This window comes from Procambarus clarkii, chromosome 46, assembly GCF_040958095.1.
Source record: "Procambarus clarkii isolate CNS0578487 chromosome 46, FALCON_Pclarkii_2.0, whole genome shotgun sequence".
Classification (NCBI taxonomy): Eukaryota; Metazoa; Arthropoda; class Malacostraca; order Decapoda; family Cambaridae; genus Procambarus; species Procambarus clarkii.
Window position 1 is genome coordinate 34,204,682 of NC_091195.1, and position 20,498 is coordinate 34,225,179.

General features: G+C 40.8%; 2 protein-coding genes across 3 annotated transcripts in view; both read left to right on the forward strand.

Annotated features, from left to right (window-relative positions):
* The window catches only part of LOC123770536 (uncharacterized), a 42,578-nt gene extending 23,268 nt beyond the window's left edge, over positions 1–19,310 (forward strand). For both annotated transcript variants that reach the window (XM_069301910.1, XM_069301909.1), the window contains exons 3-4: positions 1,286–1,624; positions 19,000–19,310. In XM_069301910.1, coding sequence (XP_069158011.1) covers positions 1,286–1,624; positions 19,000–19,154 — 494 coding nt within the window. In that variant the 3' untranslated portion in view covers positions 19,155–19,310. The remainder of the gene's footprint in view (positions 1–1,285; positions 1,625–18,999) is intronic.
* Positions 1–20,241, forward strand: part of LOC123770531 (uncharacterized) — a 187,928-nt gene extending 167,687 nt beyond the window's left edge. Inside the window, exon 5 of the transcript XR_011222212.1 lies at positions 19,977–20,241. The gene's annotated coding sequence lies outside the window, so the exon portion shown is untranslated. The remainder of the gene's footprint in view (positions 1–19,976) is intronic.
* The last annotated feature ends 257 nt before the right edge of the window (positions 20,242–20,498 follow it).

A 20,498-nucleotide genomic window follows, 5' to 3' on the forward strand; every position in this document is an offset into this window, starting at 1 on the left:
GTGACCTAGTTCCTGTTCAGGATGACCTTTCACTGTGACCTAATTCCTGTTCAAGATGACCTTTCACACTGACCTATTCCTGTTCAAGATGACCTTTCACACTGACCTAATTCCTGTTTAAGATGACCTTTCAGTGTGACCTAATTCCTGTTCAAGATGACCTTTCACACTGAAATAATTCCTGTCCAAGATGACCTTTCACTGTGACCTTGATCCCTTGGTTAATTAGACCTTCCATAACTTTGATCCTTAATTCAGGTGACCCATCTATCCCTGTGACCCTGATACTTGGTCCAGATGACCTTTCACTGTGACCTTGATACTTGGTCCAGATGACCTTTCACTGTGACCTTGACTTAGTTTATATGACCTTCTAATGCGAACTTGACCATTGCTAAAGATGACCATGACTGTGACCTTGACCATGATACAGATGACCTTGACCATTGATACAGATGGCCATGACTGTGACCTTGACCATGACACAGATGACCTTGACCATTGATACAGATGACCTTGACCATTGACACAGATGACCTTGACCATTGACGCAGATCGCCTTGACCATTGACAGAGATGACCTTGACCATTGACACAGATGACCTTGACCATTGACACAGATGACCTTGACCATTGACACAGATGACCTTGACTATTGACACGGATGACCTTGACCATTGACACAGATGGCCTTGACCATTGACAGAGATGACCTTGACCATTGACACAGATGACCTTGACCATTGACACAGATGACCTTGACCATTGACACAGATGACCTTGACCATTGATACAGATAAACTTGACAATTGATACAGGTAACTTTGACTGTGACCTTGACCATTGACACAGATGACCTTGACCATTGATACAGATGACCTTGACCATTGCCACAGATGACCTTGACCATGACACAGATGACCTTGACCATTGATACAGATAACTTTGACAATTGATACAGGTAACCTTGACTGTGACCTTGACAATTGATACAGATGACCTTGACCATTGATACAGATAACTTTGACAATTGATACAGGTAACCTTGACTGTGACCTTGACAATTGATACAGATGACCTTGACCATTGATACAGATGACCTTGACCGTGGCTTTTAAAAGCTATTAATACATAGTTTAGATGCTATTAATACTGTCCAAAATACGGACTTGTCATCAGGTAATAAACCCAGCAGTAAGGTGAGTGGATGACTCAGTATGTCTTCTTGTTATATCTTAGAACATACCAGTAACGACAGTGACTGTATCTCAAAGTATGTCTTCAGACATTGACCTGGACGCCACGGGCTACGTGGTCCCGGACACCCTGGACGCCACGGGCTACGTGGACCCGGACACCCTGGACGCCACGGGCTACGTGGACCCGGACACCCTGGACGCCACGGGCTACGTGGACCTTGACACCCTGGACGCCACGGGCTACGTGGTCCCGGACACACTGGGCAGTCTGCCGTGCCAGGGAAGGACGCTCCGCATGACCATCACGCGGCGCCTCAATGATGACGACCCCGCCATAGACTGGTGCTGCCACCTGGCGGCTCAGCTGTGTCCTTTCTCAAGAGGAGGGTATAGTGACCTGTGGTTCCTTGACACGCGTCTCACCAGTACGTATTGACGACATTTTAACACGTGAATATCTGTAACTCAGTTGTTTAATTCACAGTGCTTCCAGCGGTTTCAAAAATATTTTTACATTAAAAGTCATGAATTAGAGAACTTATAATGCTACTTGAGTAACTTTGAGCACCGTTTAGCGACCAAGAATATTCATTAAGCAAGCTTCACTGCTTATAAGATAACACTGATCAATATTTAGCCCAACATTGTCTTGCTTAATACAAGCTAGATTTACTTGATATAAGTTTTCTTTGGCATGAGTGTGTGACATAAACAAGTGTGGGTGGGGAGAGTAGCCAGGTGTGGGCTTTAGTGTTCCCTCTCATGTGCAGGTGTGGGTCGGGAGAGTAGCCAGGTGTGGGCTTCCGTGTTTCCTCTCATCTACAGGTGTAGGTCGGGGGAGTAGCCAGGTGTGGGTTTCCGTGTTCCTTCCCATCTGCAGGTGTGGGGAGGGAGAGTAGCAGGTGTAGGCATCAGTGTCCCCTCTCATGTGCAAGTGTGGGGTGGAGAGTTACCAGGTGTTTCCTGGAGAGTTACTCCAGTTTTCCCTCTCATCTGCAGGTGTGAGTGGGGAAAGTAATCAGGTGTGAAGGAGACAGGTGTTGGTTTACTGTTCCGTCTCATCTGCAAGTGGGCGCTGGCAGTGGTCCCAGCTGTAGAATTCAGTATTTACTCTTTGATGCAGGTTTGCATGAGGAGAATATGCTGGTGTGGCGCTTCTTCTGCAGGAGTGGGTCGGGAGAGTAGCCAGGTGTGGGCTTCCGTGTTCCCTCTCATCTACAGGTGTGGGTCGGGAGAGTAGCCAGGTGTGACAACGTTTGTTTTCATGTATTAGCTACGTTATTGTGTGGTTGTGAATAAGTTGCCACAACTTACTGCACAACTTTGGCTAAACAATTTTGAGACCGTGTCGCAACCTTAAATGTTGCATAAAAATCGTTTTCCTGATTGATGGAATATATATAAAAAAATTAGAAATATATTAAAAATATATTTCTACATATTCTAGAAATAAAACTGAAGCATAATAAAAGGTAGACTAAAAATATTTTATTCATTACTTTCACTTAATGGAGAATCCATGGTAGTGGTGGTGGAATTGTTGCTGGGTTGTGGTTGGTGGCAGTGGTGGTAGGTTGTGACTGGTGGCAGCGGTGGGTGATGTTTATTGTTGGTGGTAGTGGTTGGTTCTAGTGGTGGTTAATAGTTGTGGTTGGTGGTGGTGGTGGTTTATTGCTGTGGTTGGTAATTGTGGTGGCTAATGGTTGTGATTAGTGATAGTGGTGGTTATTGTTAATGGTGGTTGAGGTTGTGGTGGTTTATGGTATCTGGCTCTGCTCCACTACCCTCCTCCACATCTGCACCACTACCCTTCTCCTCTGCACCACTACCCTCCTCCTCCTCTGCTCCACTACCCTCCTCCACCTCTGCACCACTACCCTCCTCCTCTGCACCACTACCCTCCTCCACCTCTGCACCACTACTCTCCTCCTCCTCTGCACCACTACCCTCCTAATCTGCACCATACCCTCCTCCTCTGAGTAGTAGGGTGTACGACTCACAGGTCATTTTTTTTTTTTGGCCAGAGGACCCCTGTGAGTCGTACGACTCACAGGTAATTTTTTTTTTGGCCAGAGGACCCCTGTGCGATGTACAACTCACAGGTAATTTTTTTTTTTTCTGTGAAATATCGTGTCTGGGTTTTCAGGTAAATTTTGTCAGTCACATATTTCAGAAGTAAGGATTTCTTATGATAAAAATAATTTCCGAGACTTAGAAGTTTGTTAAGGGCTTATGGGAGAAATAGCAATCTGTCGCCTCACCTGTGATTACTTTAGACATCAGCCAGATGCTTCTTGTAGGTCGCCTCTTATCATATCTTATCTTATCTTCTCCATAATATCTGGACCGTCCCTGCACTCTCTCTCTCTCTCCTTTCATTCAGTTCAGCTATTTTCTGACATTATATGTTTGCTCCTTTTCATTAAGCAACTCAGTTTTACACAAATAAATTATGTTAGTAAGCAAGTTCTAGCTCACGTTCCCTGCCTTAGTCCCCTGTCGTATAATGAATACTATCATTCCAATCCCTCTAAAATTTAAAAATAATCATATTTCAAACGTATTTCAATACAGTAATTTAGTTACCGAGCTCCAGCGCTTGTCCTCCGCCTTAGCTCTCTCTCGTATCTTCGTTAATACCTATTCAAATTCCCCGAAATTTCTACCCGCTGTATTTCAGACACAGTTTAGTAAATGCAAACAATTATCAAACTCTAGCTCTAGTCCCCAGCTTAGTTCATTTGTACAAAATCGTTAGTAACAGTCCAAATTCCCTGAAATTTAAATCCTCTGTATTTCAGACACAGTAAATAAGATCAAGTCCATTACCGAGCTGCAGCTCTCGTACCCCACCTTACTCCCCTCGCGTGTCTTCAGTAATATCCTATCAAATTCCGTGAAATTTATACTCTCTGTATTTCGGACATAGTAAATAATATCAAAACAGTTATCGAGCTCCAGCTCTCGTCCCCGCCTTAGTTCTCTTTCGTATCTTTTTAAATAACCCATCAATTTCCCTGAAATTTTTACCCTCTGTATTTCAGACACCGTAAATAAGATCAAAACAGTTATCGAGCTCCAGCTCTCGTCCTCCACCTTAGTTCATTTGTACAAAATCATTAGTAACAGATCAATTCCCCTGAAATTTTTTACCCTCTGTATTTCAGACACCGTAAATAAAATCAAGTAAGTTATCGAGCTCCAGCTCTCGTCCTCCACCTTAGTTCATTGTACAAGATCGTTAGTAACAGATCAATTCCCCTGAAATTTTTTACCCTCTGTATTTTCAGGCTCCGTAAATAAGATCAAAACAGTTATCGAGCTCCAGCTCTCATCCCCCGCCTTAGTTCGCTCTCGTATATTTGTAAATATCCCATCAATTTCCCTGAAATTTTTACCCTCTGTATTTCAGACATAGTAAATATGAAGTAAACAATTATAAAACTCTAGCTCTTGTCCTCTGTCCAAGTTCACTCATGTAAATTCATTACTATCAGTCCAAATCCCCCTGAGATTTAAACACCCAACTACATTTTCAGACATAGTAAATAAAAACCAGTTCAGTTATCAAGTTTCAACTCTTGTGCCCCAGCTTAGTTCATTTTGTACAAGTTCTTTATTTTCCAACTAAATCACCCTGAGATTTAAAATCACCTTATTTTCTAACGTAGTAAAATTAATCTGGACATTAGCCAAGCTCCATTTCCTCAGCCTTAGATCATCAGACATAAATATATTCGATCAAGTCCGTCTCCAGCCTATCTCTTATCCGAGTACACACACACAACCCCAACCTGTGTAATTATCTTTCACCCCCTCCCACCTTCCTCCATCTCATCTCATCTCACCTTACCCTTTCCCTCCCTTACCTTCTCATCCCCAACTTATCCAAACCTTCAATAATCGTACTGTATTTGCATATTTTCTCTATATTCACTGTGTTCTTCATATTCTCATCCGTGTTCACTCCATGTTCTTCAAATGTTCACAGTCCCATTCAGTTCATATTTTCACAAGTATCTCCATTTTTTCTGTAATCTTTCTCTTAGTCTCATTATGTTCTCTACAAATTCTAGTCATATTTTCTATGTTTTCATGTTCATCACATGTTCTCTACAAATTCTAGTCATATTTTTTATGTTTTTATGTTCATCACATGTTCTCTTTACAACTTTTATACTCAATATTCATGCTAACTTCCATATTTTTGTGTTCTTCGTCAATATTCATGTTCCTCTACAAGTTCATGTTCCTCACAAGATCACTTCGTTTTTCACCTTCACTTACATGTTTTCTACATTCTTTGTCATATTCTCCATGTTCTTCACAAGTCCATTATTCATTCTTTGTATTCCCTATTCTCCTTATCATGTTTTCATGTTCTCTGTAAGTTCATATTCCCAGCATGTTCACTGTATTCATCAACTTTTCTTACATGTGTTCTTTGCCATGTTCCCCATATGTTCTCTGGGTTTTTCCCCCTACATGTTATCTACCGTTCCTTAACTAAAAAAATCTTTCACCAATCAACTAAAAACATAGTCACTTTCGTCATTTCTCAACTAAACTTATTATCCAGTCAACTAAAAATAGTCAGAAATAGCCTCGTTCAACACCGTTCTTAACTAAAACAACCTTTCTCTTAGCTAAAAATTGTCAAAGGAAACTTCTTTCAGCACTTTCTTAACAGCCGCTATGTTTCATCAAGTAAGAAAAAATTGTCAAAGGAAACTTTCCAAAACTGTTCATAACTAGCTTTTATCCATCATCAATCAACTAAAATAATAACTTTCATCATTTCTTAACAAAACTTATTCCCCAGTCATCAGAAAATAACCGTGTTCTTCATGTTTCATTGTCATTTCATAACTAAAATTATCCATCAATCAACAGAAAAAGCCATGTTCATCATGTTTTTGTCTTTTTGCTTAACTAAAATTATGTTTTGTCAAGTAAGAAAAAATAACCAAAGATATCTTTCATCGCTGTTCTTAACTGACATTATACTTTGGGGAGCACAAAAAAGTCTCCCTCGTCATGTTTTGTCTTTTTCCTTAACTAAAGTATTCATCAGTCAACTAAAAAATAGTTGCTTCATCATGTTTCCTTGTCATTTCTTAACTGAAATATTACTTCTCTCATCTGAAAATAGTCATGTGTAGCCTCTTTCCAACACTGTTCCTAACTAAAGTAGCCTTTCACTTCGCTAAAATAGTCATATTCATCATTGTTCCTAACTAAATTATATGTCGTTAAGTAAGAAATATAGTCAAAGACACTCTTCGAGGCATCAAGGACTTACTCAAAGAAATCAAAGTTGCACTCAAAGACATCCTTCGAGACATCAAAGACATCCTTTAAGACTTCAAGGGGACTCTTCGAGATATCAAAGACTCTCTCAAACACTCAAAAATTTACTCGCATCCTCAAAGTTATTCTCAGAGTCATCAAAAAGTTAATCTCAGTCATCAAATGTTATTCTCTAAGTAACCTTTCATTCATCAGAGAAACTTTCTAAGACATCTTCGTTCATTAGAGTTAATCTCAGAGGCATAAAAGTTATTCTCAGAGCTATCAAACTTGTTCTCGATGCCATCAAAAAGTATTTTCTCGTTCATCAAAGTTAATCTCAGAGTTAACAAAGGTAATCTCTAACTCACTTTCGTTCAACATATTAATTCGCTAAGTCCTCAAAGTTGTTTCAAAGACAACAAAGTCTTTCTCAGAGCTATCAAACTTGTTCTCAAAGTCATCAAAGTTATTCACAGAGTCATCAAAGTTAATCTAAGACATCATTTTTCATCAAAGATATTATCAGAGACATCTAAAGTTATTCTCTAAGACATCAAAGTTATTCTAAGAGTTATCTAAAGTTATTCTCTAAGACATCAAAGTTATTCTAAGAGCTATCAAAAGTTATTCTCAGTCATGATATGTTATTCTCTAAGTAACCTTCCATTCATCAAAGACATTCTCTAAGTCCTGAAAGTTATTCTCTAAGACAGCAAAGTTGTTCTCAGAATCATCAAAGTTATTCTCTATGTCATCAAAAAGTTATTCTCTGAGCTAACCAAATACTACTCATGTTCTCAAAGACATTCTCAAAGTCATCAAAAGTTTTTCTAAGAGCTATCAAACTTGTTCTCAAAGTCATCAAAGTTATTCACAGAGTCATCAAAGTTATTCTGTAACTCACTTCTGTTCATTAAAGTTAATTTCTATGTTATAAAAGTTATTCTCAGAGACATCTAAAGTTAATCTTGCTCATCAAAGTTGTTCTCTAAGACATAAAAGTTATTCTCAGAGACATCTAAAGTTAATCTTGCTCATCAAAGTTGTTCTCTAAGACATAAAAGTTATTCTCAGAGTCATCAAAAGTTGTTCTCTAAGACATCAATGTTGCTATCTAAGACATCAAAGATGTTCTCTAAATCATAAAAGTTAATCTTTAAGTCACCTTCGTTCATTAGAGAAACTTTCCAATCCATATTCGTTAACCAAAGTTATTCTCAGAGTCATCAAAGTGATCTCTAATTTGCCTTCGTTCTCCAAAAGTTGTTCTCTAAGACACCTTCGTTCATCAAAGAAACTCTCCTTCTTCCATCATGTTATTCTTTAAGACATCTTCAGTCATAAAATTTTCTCTCCAAAATGTAACTAGTTCAGCTTTTCATACCAAACCTGCATTTCTGTTAAAACATATTTTCTTAGTCGCTTTACCCTAAAACTGTTCTCTGAACTACACTGTTCAAACCTACGTAACCTATCCTCTCCACCCAATGTTACTTAGTTAACTTAACCTTCATAACCTAACTTTACCTATCCTAACATAACTTACATTACCTTACCTATCTTACCTAACTTAACCTGCATAACCTAACTTTACCTATCCTAACTTACCTTACCTATCTTACCTAACTTTACCTATCTTACCTAACTTAACCTGCATAACCTAACCTGCTTAACCTAACTTACCTTACCCTACCTAACTTAACCTAACTTATTTAACTTATCTTACCTATCCTAACGTAACCTAACTTGCTTTACCTAACTTAATCTTACATTCCCAAACTGATGTATCCTAACTTATCTAGTCAAACCAGACATGATCTAACTTACATAAGTATTCCTTCTTGTCTTTTGTGTTTCGTCAATCATTGTCTCATATTCATTTACTCATTTCAAGGGATAATTTCTCATATGGTCACTTATGCAGTTCAAGTGCTATTTGTTAGAGATTGGCTATTTAAGCATTTCAAAGAACTTTTGTTATATATGGGCATTTACTCATTTCAAGGGATAATTTCTCAAATGGTCACTTATGCATTTCAAGTGCTATTTGTTTAAGATTGGGTGTTTAACCATTTCAAAGGATTTTTGTTATATATGGGAACTTACTCGTTTCAAGGGCTAATTTCTCAAATGGTCATTTTTGCAGATCAAGTGTTATTTGTTTAAGATTGGGTGTTTAACCATTTCAAAGGATTTTTGTTATATATGGGAACTTACTCGTTTCAAGGGCTAATTTCTCAAATGGTCATTTTTGCAGATCAAGGGTTATTTGTTAAAGTTCATCAAGTTGCCCATAAGTTGTATTTATTATGTTTGTTATCATTTATTCTTATTCCCCAACCCCTTAACCTAACCTCTTGTAATCGTAGTGTATTTAGTAGGTTCTATCATATGTTCTTATTCCCCAACCCTTTAACCTAACCTCTTGTAATCGTAGTGTATTTAGTAGGTTCTATCATATGTTCTTATTCCCCAACCCTTTAACCTAACCTTTCAGATGTAGTTTATTGTGTTTTTTGACGTATTTGTTGAATATATTATCTTTTTCCTAACCTTTCAGATGTAGTTTATTGTGTTTTTTGACGTATTTGTTGAATATATTATCCTTTTCCTAACCTTTCAGATGTAGTTTTGTTTCTCCTTTGTATATTTTTACCCAAACCTTCTTTCCTTCTTTTACTTTGATTCTCCTACTCCTTCTAACCCTCCTTTTCTATCTCTCTCCCTTATTCTCTCTCTTCCTCCCCCGCTCTCTCCCTCATTTGCTCAAATGCTCTCTTCTTTCTCAAATTCAAGTCTTAATGCCCCCATTCTCACACCCTCACTCTCATTCACTTAGTTTTTCTTTTTCTCAAATTCAAGTCTTAGTGCTCCCATGCTCTTCCTCCCCCTCTCTCTTCTTTGGTCCCATTTTCTTCCGCCCCCTCTCTCTTACTCCTTGCTCTTCTTTCACGCTCTCACTCCCTTGCTCTCTTGTTTTTCTCAATTTCAAGTCTTAGTAGATCTGATTCTTTACTATTGTAATTTTTATTATTACTATGATAAAGAATGAACTTATATGTGAAAAACAAAGTAAAGAAGGAAAGAAGGTTTGGGTAAAAATATACAAAGGAGAAACAAAACTACATCTGAAAGGTTAGGAAAAGGATAATATATTCAACAAATACGTCAAAAAACACAATAAACTACATCTGAAAGGTTAGGAAAAAGATAATATATTCAACAAATACGTCAAAAAACACAATAAACTACATCTGAAAGGTTAGGTTAAAGGGTTGGGGAATAAGAACATATGATAGAACCTACTAAATACACTACGATTACAAGAGGTTAGGTTAAAGGGTTGGGGAATAAGAACATATGATAGAACCTACTAAATACACTACGATTACAAGAGGTTAGGTTAAGGGGTTGGGGAATAAGAATAAATGATAACAAACATAATAAATACAACTTATGGGCAACTTGATGAACTTTAACAAATAACCCTTGATCTGCAAAAATGACCATTTGAGAAATTAGCCCTTGAAACGAGTAAGTTCCCATATATAACAAAAATCCTTTGAAATGGTTAAACACCCAATCTTAAACAAATAACACTTGATCTGCAAAAATGACCATTTGAGAAATTAGCCCTTGAAACGAGTAAGTTCCCATATATAACAAAAATCCTTTGAAATGGTTAAACACCCAATCTTAAACAAATAGCACTTGAAATGCATAAGTGACCATTTGAGAAATTATCCCTTGAAATGAGTAAATGCCCATATATAACAAAAGTTCTTTGAAATGCTTAAATAGCCAATCTCTAACAAATAGCACTTGAACTGCATAAGTGACCATTTGAGAAATTATCCCTTGAAATGAGTAAATGAATATGAGACAATGATTGACGAAACACAAAAGACAAGAAGGAATACTTATGTAAGTTAGATCATGTCTGGTTTGACTAGATAAGTTAGGATACATTAGTTTGGGAATGTAAGATTAAGTTAGGTAAAGCAAGTTAGGTTACGTTAGGATAGGTAAGATAAGTTAACTAAATTAGGTTAAGTTAGGTAAGGTAAGGTAAGTTAGGTTAAGCAGGTTAGGTTATGCAGGTTAAGTTAGGTTAGATAGGTAAAGTTAGGTAAGATAGGTAAGGTAAGTTAGGATAGGTAAAGTTAGGTTATGCAGGTTAAGTTAGGTAAGTTAGGTAAGATAGGTAAGGTAATGTAAGTTATGTTAGGATAGGTAAAGTTAGGTTATGAAGGTTAAGTTAACTAAGTAACATTGGGTGGAGAGGATAGGTTACGTAGGTTTGAACAGTGTAGTTCAGAGAACAGTTTTAGGGTAAAGCGACTAAGAAAATATGTTTTAACAGAAATGCAGGTTTGGTATGAAAAGCTGAACTAGTTACATTTTGGAGAGAAAATTTTATGACTGAAGATGTCTTAAAGAATAACATGATGGAAGAAGGAGAGTTTCTTTGATGAACGAAGGTGTCTTAGAGAACAACTTTTGGAGAACGAAGGTAAATTAGAGATCACTTTGATGACTCTGAGAATAACTTTGGTTAACGAATATGGATTGGAAAGTTTCTCTAATGAACGAAGGTGACTTAAAGATTAACTTTTATGATTTAGAGAACATCTTTGATGTCTTAGATAGCAACATTGATGTCTTAGAGAACAACTTTTGATGACTCTGAGAATAACTTTTATGTCTTAGAGAACAACTTTGATGAGCAAGATTAACTTTAGATGTCTCTGAGAATAACTTTTATGTCTTAGAGAACAACTTTGATGAGCAAGATTAACTTTAGATGTCTCTGAGAATAACTTTTATAACATAGAAATTAACTTTAATGAACAGAAGTGAGTTACAGAATAACTTTGATGACTCTGTGAATAACTTTGATGACTTTGAGAACAAGTTTGATAGCTCTTAGAAAAACTTTTGATGACTTTGAGAATGTCTTTGAGAACATGAGTAGTATTTGGTTAGCTCAGAGAATAACTTTTTGATGACATAGAGAATAACTTTGATGATTCTGAGAATAACTTTGCTGTCTTAGAGAATAACTTTCAGGACTTAGAGAATGTCTTTGATGAATGGAAGGTTACTTAGAGAATAACATATCATGACTGAGAATAACTTTTGATAGCTCTTAGAATAACTTTGATGTCTTAGAGAATAACTTTAGATAACTCTTAGAATAACTTTGATGTCTTAGAGAATAACTTTAGATGTCTCTGATAATATCTTTGATGAAAAATGATGTCTTAGATTAACTTTGATGACTCTGTGAATAACTTTGATGACTTTGAGAACAAGTTTGATAGCTCTGAGAAAGACTTTGTTGTCTTTGAAACAACTTTGAGGACTTAGCGAATTAATTTGTTGAACGAAAGTGAGTTAGAGATTACCTTTGTTAACTCTGAGATTAACTTTGATGAACGAGAAAATACTTTTTGATGGCATCGAGAACAAGTTTGATAGCTCTGAGAATAACTTTTATGCCTCTGAGATTAACTCTAATGAACGAAGATGTCTTAGAAAGTTTCTCTGATGAATGAAAGGTTACTTAGAGAATAACATTTGATGACTGAGATTAACTTTTTGATGACTCTGAGAATAACTTTGAGGATGCGAGTAAATTTTTGAGTGTTTGAGAGAGTCTTTGATATCTCGAAGAGTCCCCTTGAAGTCTTAAAGGATGTCTTTGATGTCTCGAAGGATGTCTTTGAGTGCAACTTTGATTTCTTTGAGTAAGTCCTTGATGCCTCGAAGAGTGTCTTTGACTATATTTCTTACTTAACGACATATAATTTAGTTAGGAACAATGATGAATATGACTATTTTAGCGAAGTGAAAGGCTACTTTAGTTAGGAACAGTGTTGGAAAGAGGCTACACATGACTATTTTCAGATGAGAGAAGTGATATTTCAGTTAAGAAATGACAAGGAAACATGATGAAGCAACTATTTTTTAGTTGACTGATGAATACTTTAGTTAAGGAAAAAGACAAAACATGACGAGGGAGACTTTTTTGTGCTCCCCAAAGTATAATGTCAGTTAAGAACAGCGATGAAAGATATCTTTGGTTATTTTTTCTTACTTGACAAAACATAATTTTAGTTAAGCAAAAAGACAAAAACATGATGAACATGGCTTTTTCTGTTGATTGATGGATAATTTTAGTTATGAAATGACAATGAAACATGAAGAACACGGTTATTTTCTGATGACTGGGGAATAAGTTTAGTTAAGAAATGATGAAAGTTATTATTTTAGTTGATTGACGATGGATAAAAGCTAGTTATGAACAGTTTTGGAAAGTTTCCTTTGACAATTTTTTCTTACTTGATGAAACATAGCGGCTGTTAAGAAAGTGCTGAAAGAAGTTTCCTTTGACAATTTTTAGCTAAGAGAAAGGTTGTTTTAGTTAAGAACGGTGTTGAACGAGGCTATTTCTGACTATTTTTAGTTGACTGGATAATAAGTTTAGTTGAGAAATGACGAAAGTGACTATGTTTTTAGTTGATTGGTGAAAGATTTTTTTAGTTAAGGAACGTTAGATAACATGTAGGGGGAAAAACCCAGAGAACATATGGGGAACATGGCAAAGAACACATGTAAGAAAAGTTGATGAATACAGTGAACATGCTGGGAATATGAACTTACAGAGAACATGAAAACATGATAAGGAGAATAGGGAATACAAAGAATGAATAATGGACTTGTGAAGAACATGGAGAATATGACAAAGAATGTAGAAAACATGTAAGTGAAGGTGAAAAACGAAGTGATCTTGTGAGGAACATGAACTTGTAGAGGAACATGAATATTGACGAAGAACACAAAAATATGGAAGTTAGCATGAATATTGAGTATAAAAGTTGTAAAGAGAACATGTGATGAACATGAAAACATAGAAAATATGACTAGAATTTGTAGAGAACATAATGAGACTAAGAGAAAGATTACAGAAAAAATGGAGATACTTGTGAAAATATGAACTGAATGGGACTGTGAACATTTGAAGAACATGGAGTGAACACGGATGAGAATATGAAGAACACAGTGAATATAGAGAAAATATGCAAATACAGTACGATTATTGAAGGTTTGGATAAGTTGGGGATGAGAAGGTAAGGGAGGGAAAGGGTAAGGTGAGATGAGATGAGATGGAGGAAGGTGGGAGGGGGTGAAAGATAATTACACAGGTTGGGGTTGTGTGTGTGTACTCGGATAAGAGTTAGGCTGGAGACGGACTTGATCGAATATATTTATGTCTGATGATCTAAGGCTGAGGAAATGGAGCTTGGCTAATGTCCAGATTAATTTTACTACGTTAGAAAATAATGTGATTTTAAATCTCAGGGTGATTTAGTTGGAAAATAAAGAACTTGTACAAAATGAACTAAGCTGGGGCACAAGAGTTGAAACTTGATAACTGAACTGGTTTTTATTTACTATGTCTGAAAATGTAGTTGGGTGTTTAAATCTCAGGGGGATTTGGACTGATAGTAATGAATTTACATGAGTGAACTTGGACAGAGGACAAGAGCTAGAGTTTTATAATTGTTTACTTCATATTTACTATGTCTGAAATACAGAGGGTAAAAATTTCAGGGAAATTGATGGGATATTTACAAATATACGAGAGCGAACTAAGGCGGGGGATGAGAGCTGGAGCTCGATAACTGTTTTGATCTTATTTACGGAGCCTGAAAATACAGAGGGTAAAAAATTTCAGGGGAATTGATCTGTTACTAACGATCTTGTACAATGAACTAAGGTGGAGGACGTGAGCTGGAGCTCGATAACTTACTTGATTTTATTTACGGTGTCTGAAATACAGAGGGTAAAAAATTTCAGGGGAATTGATCTGTTACTAATGATTTTGTACAAATGAACTAAGGTGGGGGACGAGAGCTGGAGCTCGATAACTGTTTTGATCTTATTTACGGTGTCTGAAATACAGAGGGTAAAAATTTCAGGGAAATTGATGGGTTATTTAAAAAGATACGAAAGAGAACTAAGGCGGGGACGAGAGCTGGAGCTCGATAACTGTTTTGATCTTATTTACTATGTCCGAAATACAGAGAGTTTAAATTTCAGGGAATTTGATAGGATATTACTGAAGACACGCGAGGGGAGTAAGGTGGGGTACGAGAGCTGGAGCTCGGTAATGGACTTGATCTTATTTACTGTGTCTGAAATACAGAGGATTTAAATTTCAGGGAATTTGGACTGTTACTAACGATTTTGTACAAATGAACTAAGCTGGGGACTAGAGCTAGAGTTTGATAATTGTTTGCATTTACTAAACTATGTCTGAAATACAGCGGGTAGAAATTTCGGGGAATTTGAATAGGTATTAACGAAGATACGAGAGAGAGCTAAGGCGGAGGACAAGCGCTGGAGCTCGGTAACTAAATTACTGTATTGAAATACGTTTGAAATATGATTATTTTTAAATTTTAGAGGGATTGGAATGATAGTATTCATTATACGACAGGGGACTAAGGCAGGGAACGTGAGCTAGAACTTGCTTACTAACATAATTTATTTGTGTAAAACTGAGTTGCTTAATGAAAAGGAGCAAACATATGATGTCAGAAAATAGCTGAACTGAATGAAAGGAGAGAGAGAGAGAGTGCAGGGACGGTCCAGATATTATGGAGAAGATAAGATAAGATATGATAAGAGGCGACCTACAAGAAGCATCTGGCTGACGTCTAAAGTAATCACAGGTGAGGCGACAGATTGCTATTTCTCCCATAAGCCCTTAACAAACTTCTAAGTCTCGGAAATTATTTTTATCATAAGAAATCCTTACTTCTAAAATATGTGACTGACAAAATTTACCTGAAAACCCAGACACGATATTTCACAGAAAAAAAAAAAAATTACCTGTGAGTCGTACATCGCACAGGGGTCCTCTGGCCAAAAAAAAAATTACCTGTGAGTCGTACGACTCACAGGGGTCCTCTGGCCAAAAAAAAAAAATGACCTGTGAGTCGTACACCCTACTACTCCTCTGCACCACTACCCTCCTCCTCCGCAGCACCACTACCCACCTCCTCTGAACCACTACCCTCCTCCTCTGCTCCACTACCCTCCTTCTCCACTGCACCACTACCCTCATCCTCCTTTGCACCACTACCCTCTTCCTCCTTGGCACCACTACCCCCTCCTCTGCACCACTAGCCTCCTACTCTGCACCATAACCCTCCTACTCTGCTCCACTACTCTCTTTCTACTCTGCACCAACACACTCATCCCCCTTTGCACCACTACCCTCCTCCTCCTCTGCACCAGTAGCCTCCTCCTTCTCTGCACCACTACCCTCCTCCTCGGCACCACTACCCTCCTCCTCTACACCACTACCCTCCTCCTCGGCACCACTACCCTCCCTCTCCTCCTCTGCATTACTACCCTCCTCCTCGGCACCACTACCCTCCTCCTCTGCACCACTACCCTCCTCCTATGCACCACTACCCTCCTCCTCCTCCTCTGCACCACTACCCTCCTCCTCCACCTCTGCACCACTACTCTCCTTCTCCTCTGCACCACTACCCTCCTCCTCCTCTGCACCACTATCCTCCTCCACCTCTGCACCACTACCCTCCTCCTCTGCACCATTACCCTCCTCCTCTGCACCACTACCCACCTCCTCCTTCTCCTCTGCACCAGTACCTTCCTCCTCCTTTATACCACCACGTTCCTCCTCCTTCTCCTCTGCACCACTACCCTCCTCCTCTGCACCACTACCCACCTCCTCCTTCTCCTCTGCACCAGTACCTTCCTCCTCCTTTACACCACCACCTTCCTCCTCCTCCTCTGCAAGACTATCCTCCTCCTCCTCTACACCATTACCCCCCCTCTGCACCACTACCCTCCTACTCCTCTGCACCACTACCCTCCCCCTCCTCCTCTGCAGCACTACCATCCTCCTCTGCACCACAACAATACTCCTCTGCATCACTAACCTCCCCGTCCTCTGCACCAGAACTCTCTTCCTCTGCACCACTACCCTCCTCCTCCTCCTCTGCAGCACTAGCCTCCTCCTACTCTGCACCACTACCCTCCTCCTCTGCACCACTACTCTCCTCCTCCTCTGCACCACTACCCTCCTCCTCCTCTGCACCAGTAGCCTCCTCCTACTCTGCACCACTACCCTCCTCCTCTGCACCACTACCTTCCTCCTACTCTGCACCACTACCCTCCTCCTCCTCCTGTTCTGCACCACTAACCTCTTCCTCCTCCTCTGCACCACTAACCTCTTCCTCCTCCTCTGCACCACTACCATTTTTCTCCTCTGCACCACTGCCATCCTCCTCCTCTGCACCACTACCCTCCTCCTCCTCTGCACCACTACTCTCCTCCTCCTCTGCACCACTACCCTCCTCTGCACCACTACCCTCCTCTTCTGCACCACTACCTTCCTCCTACTCTGCACCACTACCCTCCTCCTCCTCCTGTTCTGCACCACTAACCTCTTCCTCTTCCTCTGCACCACTACCCTCATCCTCCTCTGCACCACTACCCTCCTCCTCCTCTGCACCACTAACCTCCTCCTCCTCTGCACCACTACCCTCATCTTCCTCTGCACCACTACCCTCCTCCTCCTCCTGTTCTGCACCACTAACCTCTTCCTCCTCCTCTGCACCACTACCCTTTTTCTCCTCTGCACCATTACCCTCTTCCTCCACTGCACCACTACCCTCCTCCTCCGCACTACTACCCTCCTCCTCCTCCTCTGCACCACTACCCTCCTCCTCCTCCGCACTACTACCCTCCTCCTCCTCCTCTGCACTACTACCCTCCTCCCCCTCTGCACCACTATCCTCCTCCTCCTCCTCTGCACCACAACCCTAATCCTCCTCTGCAAAACTACTCTACTTCTCTTCTACAACACTACCCTCCTCCTCCCCCTCCTCCTTTGCACCACTACCCTCCTCCTCCTCCTGTTCTGCACCACTAACCTCTTCCTCCTCCTCTCCACCACTTCCCTCCTTCTCCTCTGCACCACTACCTTCCTCCTCCTCTGCACCACTACCCTCCTCCTCCTCTGCACCACTACCCTCCTCCTCCTCCTCCTCTGCACCACTACCCTCCTCTTCTGCACCACTACCTTCCTCCTACTCTACACCACTATCCTCCTTCTCCTCCTGTTCTGCACCACTACCCTCCTCCGCACTACTACCCTCCTCCTCCTCCTCTGCACCACTACCCTCCTCCTCCTCCGCACCACTACCCTCCTCCTCTGCACTACTTCCCTCCTCTTCTGCACCACTACCCTCCTCCTCCTCTGCACCACTACCCTCCTCCTCCTCCTCTGCACCACTACCCTCCTCCTCCTCCGCACCACTACCCTCCTCCTCCTTCTCTGCACCACTACCCTCCTCCTCCTCTGCACCACTACCCTCCTCCTCCTCTGCATCACTACCCTCCTCCTCTGCACCACTACCCTCCTCCTTCTCTGCACAACTATCCTCCTCCTCTGAACCACTAACCTCCTCCTTCTCTGCACCTTTATCCTCTTCCTCTGCACCACTACACTCCTCCTCCTCTGCACCACTACCCTCCTCCTCCTCTGCACCACTACCCTCCTCCTCCTCTGCACCACTACCCTACTCCTCTGCACCACTACCCTCCTGCTCTACACTACTACCCTCCTCCTCCTCTGCGAAACTTCACTCCCCCTCCTCCTTCGCACCACTACCCTCCTCCTCCTTCTCTGCACCACTACCCTCCTCCTCCGCTGCACCACTACCCTCCTCCTCCTCTGCACCACTACCCCCCTCCATCTCTGCACCACTACCCTCCTTCTCCTCTGAACCACTACCCTCCTCCTCCTCCGCACCACTACCCTCCTCCTCCTCTCCACCAATACCCTCCTCTTCTGCACCTTTACCCTCCTCCTCCTCGGCACCACTACCCACCTCTTCCTCTGCACCACTACCCCCTCCTCCTCTGCACCAGTACCCTCCTCCTCCTCTGCGCCACTACCCTCCTCCTCGTCCTCCTCCTCTGAACCACTACCCTCCTCCTCCTCTGCACCATTACCCTCCTCCTCCTCTGCACCACTACCCTCCTCTTCTGCACCACTACCCTTCACCTTTTCTTCACCACTACCCTCCTCCTCTTCTGCAGCACTCCCCTCCTCCTCCTCCTCCTCTGCACCACAAACCTCCTCCTCCTCTGCATCACTACCCTCCTCCTCTGCACCACTACCCTCCTCCTCTGCACCACTACCCTCCTCCTCTGCACCTCTATCCTCCTCCTCCTCTGCATCACTACCCTCCTCCTCCTCCTCTGCACCACTACCCTCCTCCTCCTCCTCCTTAAGAGATGGGTGTGGAGAGTAGCCAGGTGTGGGTTTCAGTGTTCCCTCTTATCTGCAGGTGTGGGTGGGGAGAGTTGCCAGGTGTGAGCTTCAATGTTCCCTCTCATCTGCAGGTGTAGGAGGGGAGAGTTGCCAGGTGTGGGCTTCAGTGTTCCCTCTCATCTACAGGTGCGGGTGTAGAGAGACTCCTGCGAGGACTTCACCGGAGGGGCGTCACTGGTGGTAGCCTTTGGATTAGGATCGAGGACAGTGAGGAGAACAAGAAGTACCTCCGAGAGCTCGGTGCGTCGCTTAACAATTTTAATAATGTTTATATACGGTAGATTGTTGAGACCAGCCTCACGAGACCAATAATGTACAAGGACACATCTACGAGGAGCTGGTTGTTGAGACCAGCCTCACGAGACCAATAATGTACAAGGACACATCTACGAGGAGCTGGTTGTTGAGACCAGCCTCACGAGACAAATAATGTACAAGGACACATCTACGAGGAGCTGGTTGTTGAGACCAGCCTCACGAGACCAGTAATGTACAAGGACACATCTACGAGGAGCTGGTTGTTGAGACCAGCCTCACGAGACCAATAATGTACAAGGACACATCTACGAGGAGCTGGTTGTTGAGACCTGCCTCACGAGACCAATAATGTACAAGGACACATCTACGAGGAGCTGGTTGTTGAGACCTGCCTCACGAGACCAATAATGTACAAGGACACATCTACGAGGAGTTGGTTGTTGAGACCAGCCTCACGAGACCAATAATGTACAAGGACACATCTAGGAGGAGCTGGTTGTTGAGACCTGCCTCCCGAGACCAATAATGTACAAGGATACATCTACGAGGAGCTGGTTGTTGAGACCAGCCTCACGAGACCAATAATGTACAAGGACTCATCTACGAGGAGCTGGTTGTTGAGACCAGCCTCACGAGACCCATAATGTACAAGGACACATCTACGAGGAGCTGGTTGTTGAGACCAGCCTCACGAGACCAATAGCCACATTTTGACAAGGACACGTCTAGGAGTACCTCGCTGGAACTGTTACCACTGGCGGCCTTGTTTTATTTGTTTATTTTGTTTTTGTTTTGAAGTTATCACACGCATGCTGACGGTATGGAGGTTTTATTGTATGCTGAAGGTATGAATAGGTTTTGATATCCTGGTGGTATGAATGAGTTTTAGTATTTTGGTGGTATGAATGAGTTTTGGAATGCACATTGCATGAGTAACTTTTGGTATGTAATTTATATATTAGCATTTTCTACAATTTATTATCAATCTGACTTTCTTTTAATTGTTTATTGGATTACTATTATTAGTTTTGGCTGTTTATTTGTTAAGAAATCTTTGCTTTTGTAACATTTTTAGTATTTTAGGCATTAAGAATTGTTTTCTGACTTTTAGTCTGTCTTAACCTTATTATCCTCAAGATCAAGCAGAAGCATATATGCACCTTTTTTATTGTAAGTTGCTTAATGTACCACTAAATACAATAAGTTTCCTACTGCAACTTACTATAATGCATTAAGCAGCTTACTGTATATGAACGTTAATATTATCTGTATCCTATCGTATACTTCCACTAATACAGTTGCTAGCCTTCTGTGCACTTACTTTATTACAGTAAGTACCTTCCTTTACAAGTACTTTAATACAGTAA